Source organism: Elephantulus edwardii, unplaced genomic scaffold (genome assembly GCF_000299155.1).
Source record: "Elephantulus edwardii isolate Elephantulus edwardi_28Jun2011 unplaced genomic scaffold, EleEdw1.0 scaffold00246, whole genome shotgun sequence".
In the NCBI taxonomy this organism is placed as follows: Eukaryota; Metazoa; Chordata; class Mammalia; order Macroscelidea; family Macroscelididae; genus Elephantulus; species Elephantulus edwardii.
In genome coordinates this window covers 3312735-3319334 of record NW_006399996.1, presented here as the reverse complement: position 1 = coordinate 3319334, position 6600 = coordinate 3312735, and the positions used below count along the sequence as shown (strand labels likewise).

General features: G+C 42.2%; 1 protein-coding gene across 1 annotated transcript in view; it reads right to left on the bottom strand.

The window, feature by feature from the left end:
• Nucleotides 1-5954, bottom strand: part of LOC102858846 (regulator of microtubule dynamics protein 3-like) — a 10053-nt gene extending 4099 nt beyond the window's left edge. The window contains exons 1-2 of the mRNA XM_006899181.1: nt 4570-5954; nt 975-984 (exon numbers count right to left, since the gene is read on the bottom strand). Coding sequence (XP_006899243.1) covers nt 975-984; nt 4570-5954 — 1395 coding nt within the window. The remainder of the gene's footprint in view (nt 1-974; nt 985-4569) is intronic.
• Between the last annotated feature and the right edge of the window lie 646 nt (nt 5955-6600).

Genomic DNA, 6600 nt, shown 5'->3' with positions numbered 1-6600 from the left:
GGGAGGGTGCAGGTGGGGTGGGCGGGGAGAAAAGTGCAACAATGAATGAATGGAATTCTAAAATCACTGTAGATGTTCATTGAAATGAAAAATAAATAATTTTTAAAAAATATGGAATACTTCATGAAACTGCATATCATCTTTGTTAATCTTCTCTATATTGTTCCAATTTTAGTATATACACTGCCAAAGCGAGCACCCAAACAGTAACATTTGCCCAGGACATGGGATCATAGTCTAAGGTTAGGAGTTTTGATATCTCCATATGTCAAAAAAACTAGCTCTGCTAATTTACAGGACTACTAACAGAGAAGTTAAATGTGGATCTAGAGATCTGGAGACAAACAAGATGATAAACTTCATTACAGAGAAGTTAACCAGTAATGTAAACCTGGAACTCAAACAACAGAATGTTAAATCTTATTACAGAGACATTAACCAGTAATGAAGCTAAAGTTCAAGTGGAGTGCCAAACTTCAGCTTCATTCAACGGTGTGATGAGCTATAATTTTGAAAGAATCCTAAGCAAACATATCTTTGATACCAAAGCTAGGAAAAGACACCACCAAAATAGAAAACTATAGGCCAATATCTTTAATAAACATAGATGCAAAAATCCTGAATAAAATACTGGCCAATAGAATTCAACGATACATCAAAGAAATAATTTACCATGACCAAGTGGGATTCATAACAGGTATGCAAGGATGGTTCAATATAAGGAAAACAATGTAATTCATCACATTAACAGCAAAAAACCAAGAACCTCATGATCCTATCAATTGATCAGAAAAGGCCTTTGACAAAATCCAACACCCTTTCCTGATTAAAACACTCAACAAAAATAGGATTCAAGGGGAATTTCTTCAACATAGTAAAAAGTATTTATGCAAACCCGAGAGCCAACATTGTTGTCAATGGAGAGAGGTTAAAGGCATTCTCTTTAAGAACAGGAACTAGGCAAGGATGCCCACTATCACCTCTCTTATTCAATATTGTTTTGGAAGTCTTAATGATAGCAATAAGACAAGAGAAGGGAATAAAAGATATCCAAATTGGCAAAGAGGAGTTAAGATTATCTCTTTATGCAGATGATATGATAGCATACTTAGAAAATCCTAAAGATTCAGCAAGAAAACTATTGGACACAGTTGACCAATTTAGCAAAGTGGCAGGATACAAGATCAACATACAAAAATCAGTTGGCTTTCTCTACATGACAAAGAGAATACAGAGCCGGAACTAAGAAAAATAATACCCTTCACAATAGCTAATCATAAGATTAAATACTTGGGAATATATTTAACCAGAAGCACAAAGGATCTATTCAAAGAAAATTATGAAACATTATTAAAAGAAACAAAAAGAGACCTGGAGAAGTGGAAGAATATCCCTAGTTCATGGATAGGAAGACTCAATATTGTGAAAATGGCAATGCTACCAAAGATAATTTACATGTTTAATGCAATCCCAATCCAAATACTAATCCCATTCTTCAAGGAGACAGAAAAGGCAATCTCCAGTTTCATTTGGAATGGAAAGCCCCCGAATAAGCAAAGCACTCCTTAAAAACAGAAGAAAGATAGGAGGTATCTCATTCCCTGAATTAAAATCCTACTACACTGCCGTAGTGGTAAAGACAGCATGTTACTGGTACAATGACAGACACATGGACCAATGGAATAGAATTGAGAATCCAGAGATCAGCACATCTATCTATGGTCAACTGATTTTTGACAAGGAGCTAAAATCAGTTAAGTGGGAAACAACAGCCTTTTTAACAAATGGTGTTGGCAAAATTGGAAAAGTATCTGCAAAAGACTCAAGTAATATCCACACCTCACTCCATATACAAAAACCAACTCAAGGTGGATCATGAACCTAGGACTAAAACCAAGGACTATAAACTTCATTAAAGAAAAGCTAGGAACAACGCTAGAAGTCCTAATCCACAACATAAACAGTCTTCCAAGTATCCTGAAAAACCTACAACCATGAGAAGATAAAATAGATGAATGGAATCTTCTACGAATCAAATCCCTATGCACATCCAAAAACTTCTCCAACAGGGTAAAAAGGGAAGCCACCGACTGGGAAAAAGTATTTGGTAATGACATATCAGATAAGGGACTTATATCCAGAATTTATAAAATACTTGAGCACCACAACAAGACAAAGGGAAATAATCCAATAGAAAAATGGGCACAGGATATGAACAGACACTTCACCGAAGAAGACATTCAGATGGCTAACAAGCACATGAAGAAATGTTCAAAATCCCTAACTCTAAGAGAGATGCAAATTAAGACAACTCTGAGGTATCGTCTCACCCCAGACAGAATAGCAAAATTTAACAGAACAGCAAGCAACAAATGCTGGCGAAGTTGTGGAGAAATTGAAACCCTTATTCACTGTTGGTGGGAGTGTAAAATGGTGCAACCACTGTGGAAGGTGGTGTGGCATTTTCTCAAAAAGTTGCAAATAGAGATACCATTTGACCCAGCAATTCCACTATTAGGAATATACCACAGAGAGACCATAACTGACATCCATGCAGATATATGCACACCCATGTTTATTGCGGCTTGGTTCGCAATAGCAAGGAGCTGGAAACAACCTAAGTGCCCATCAACAAATGAATGGCTAGAGAAGCTGTGGTATATTCACACAATGGAATATTACACTGCATTGAAAAACAAGGAACTCATGCAATATTATTCAAAATGGGTGACTCTGGAGGACATTATACTGCGTGAAATATCTTGGTCACAAAAGGGCAAATACTGCATGGTGCCACTGTTGTAAAACAGGACTGACATCGGGGTTAGGGGGAGACTGGAAAAGATGGGTTCAATAAATATACTGCATTGAAACAGATGAGGGAGAAAACTGTTTAAAAGGGATATATGATTAGGTATTTTTGTCATGACAGGTTCTAGAGCGAAGCCTACATGTGGAGTGGACCTGGGGAAGGGTTTGTAAAACAATGAAAGAATTTTTCTTTTACTTTTCCAAGAGGGGAGTGTACTGGGGTGGGGGAGAGGGTTGGGAGGGGAGAAAAGTGCAACAATGAATGAATGGAAATCCAAAGTCTCTGTAAATTTTTACTGAAATTAATAAATTTAAATTAAAAAACAAACAAACCCAAAACAATCCTTAGCTTTATTAATGCTATTTTTCAGGCTGATGATCTGATGCCCATGAAAACAGTTCTGGCTGGGGTGTTGCTGTATCCACTTCAGATGAACCTTTCCTATAAGGTTCAGACTGCTGACAGGACTGCCACATACACAGGTGCTAGTAACTGTTTTGGGAATGTGTTTTATTTTTCCATGATAAAGAATTGTATGTGTGGTAGAACTTTTACAAACCTTACATTTTTACCAGGTAGTTGAGTGGGACCAAACTGGCTTAGGCTAGTTCCCAATACTGTCTCACAGGTTTGTTGAGAGGATTAACTGAGATAATCCATGTTGGGGTGGGGGTGGGAGTGATAGTAGGTCTAGCAGCAGGATGCCGGCCTAAGGTAACCGCTCAGTGTCTTTTCCCTTAGTTGCTTTAGATTCTGTTACCATCATGAATAGCTACTGTTTTTGTTTTGTTTTTTTTACTTACAAATCAAATATGTTTATTTCAAATGTGTGCGCCATAATGCAGTCCAAGTAACTTGAGACAATCTTTTCACAGTATCATAAACCTTTGCTACTGCTGTCATCCCAAAAGCTGTCAGGATGCTGTAAATCAGCCCCTCAACCCAGGAAAAGTTAAGAATCCACATGATAGGTGATAAGGAGACAAGATCTGTGCTCTTCCCTTGCCCCTTCTCTCATTCTGGTTGGTAGAATATGATCTTGGAACTATGTACATTGATATTAAATAGTATTGAGTAAAATAATTATTATAATTTCATATTCCCTGTGCTTTGTTCTGTAGCGCTCTGTAGTTAACCTACCTCACTAGCATCTGACAGTGTCACTGTTTTGTCTTCTTGGCTCTAGAAGGCTCTCAAGGCTTCATCTATGTGTAGCCATAGGCAGGTGCTAAACTAGTCTTGATTTTTCAAGAATTTACTTGGGGGAGAAGGAAGAAGCCTAAGCCTCCTCTACTTCCCCTATTTCCAATTAGGTAAAGGCTTACAATAAATTAACTGGTAGACAACAAGCAAGAAACTGAAGAGTAACAGCAGGTGGTGGTCACACCCAGGAGTTAGGACACACCCTAAATCAGCCTTGCTTGGTTTCCTGAGCTAAGCAGGTCGACAAAAAGAACCCTTGAGGGGAGCTCTGGTGGCCTAGTGGCAAGAAGCTGCACTGCAATCCCAGAGGTACATGGTTCGAATCCACCAGATGCTCTGCCGGGAAAGGAGGGACAATCTCCTCCAGTACCAGTCAGATCTGATTTGACGGTACACAGACACACACACACACACACACACACACACAATAATAAAATAAAATAACAATTAAAAAAAAAAAAGAAGCCTTGATATTTGCCCCCTCCCCTTAACAGTGGTATCTTTGAGGTTATAAAGGTCACTGGAATGTGATTATTCTCCTAAAATTACTTGGCAATTCTTCGAAGTCTTTCTGGAAAGCTGAATCCTCATTTGGTAGTTCCAGGGCCAACTTTATCCACCGTCTAGCTTCAGAGTTTTTTCCTAGTTCTCTGTAGCACTTAGAAATATATATCCTTCCTGCTTTGGAAAATCCTGGCTGTAGTTCTTCAACCTTGAGGAAGCTTTGTAGGGCGTCCTGCGCAGTGGCACAAAGAGGACTTTCTAACAAAGCAGTAGCAGGTTTTTTTTCTAGCCAGCTCAGGTGGGAGGCCTGATAACACCACCTGCCCAAGAGAAAGTGAGCCATGGGGTTTTCAGGCTGGAGAGCAATGGCTTTGTCCACATGCTCCTTGAAGCTAAAGCCACTCTGGATGTGCCTCTGGATGCCCTCATGCTCAGCTAGCTGACCACAAAGCACCGCGTACCACTGGTGACACTCGGCATTCTTGTCTCCTTTCTCCAGAGCAGCCTCTGCTGCTTCTTTTCCACTTACAGCATATGACTTCTTCTCACTCATCTCCTCGGTGAGCTCACACATGTCACTGTAGGCCCGGGCCAGGCGCCAGAGAAAGTCCTGCCGGCTTCCATAGGCCAGCTTGTTGTTGAGCAGCAGCTGGAAGCCCTCCCGCTTGTCCTGCTCGCTGCCTAGGTGCAGCACATCCACCTGCCGCAAGAGGGGTAACAAGTCCTCCTGGCCAGCGACTTCTCCGTCTCCCAGGGCACCGGGCCCAAGGCCTGAGGCCACCTCCACCTCCAGGTCCAGAGAGTCCTTTCTTCCCATCTTTACTGTCTCACAGCTCACTTCATCTTCCCCATCCTCACTCTCCCTGTCAGAGTCCTGCTCATAGTCAGACTCAGCATTGGCTGTTATGTACCCTCCTTCGCTCTCAGCATCTGTGAGTGTGATTCCTGAGGTGGCTGTGAAGTAGATGGAGCTGGAGCCAGTGGAGTCACTCCTCTCTCTGGCAAATGGGAGCCTTCGCCTCCGGGCCATTCTCTGGTGCTCCTCCATGTGGGATCGGACCTCCCCGACAATCTCCCCAGCAAGCCCTTGCAGGCTGCTCCTCAGCTCCTCCACCTCCTGTTGTAGGGCCACGAGACTGTTCAGCACAAAGTCCAGGCGGTCCAGCACCTCCTCCTGCCCTTCCCGTGGAAGGCTTGGCAGCACTGCAGCATCTCCAGCCTCACCTGGGACTGGCTGCATCAGCATCACCTGACATCCCGGCTCTGAAGTCCGTGTGTAGTCCAGGGAGTTGGGTAGGCTCTGGCCTTGGCCATGGCGCTTGGTTCGTTTCCACCGCTGGATGTAAAGTGCCCAGAGGAATCCAAGGCCCGTAGCGGTGCCCAGCAACAGTCCCAGGCCAGTGCGGGAACCACCCAGGGCCCCCAGTCTAGACATGCTGTCCCTGCCATCTTGCCACCATGTCAGCCTCTCCCACCACCGCCTCCACACACTGTCAATGCCCGTGACCGCTACTGTTTTTGTTCCTTTTCATATCCATTCTTTTTTCTGGTTATGTTGTTAGGTGCCCTTGAGTCAATTACAGCTCAAAGTGACTCTGTGAACAACAGATCTGAAGTCTGAACTTGTAGCTATCCTCCACCAATCTCCCAATCTCCATCATATTCAACCCACTGTTGTAGTCACTGGGTCTTCCGTCTCCTTGAAGATCTTCCTCTCTTTCTCTGACCTTCTGCCTTTCTTAGCATGATGTCATTTTCCAAAAACTGACCCCTTCTGACAACATGCCCGAAGTATGGAGCACCCAAAGTAGTGAGACAAAGTTTCACCATTCTAAGGAACACCTGATTGCACCTCTTCTGAGACATACTTACTTGTTCATTTGAGAGTCCATAGGATAATTAGTACTCTTCACCAACACCACAATTCAGAGGCATTGAAGATTCTTCTGTCATCCTTATGCACAGCCAGCAATTGAAAATGTCATGGCTGGATCAGGCACACTTAGTCTTTAAACTGACATTATTACTCTTTAAGATTTTATTATTTTTTTCTATAATTATATTTTATTAATTTTCATAAA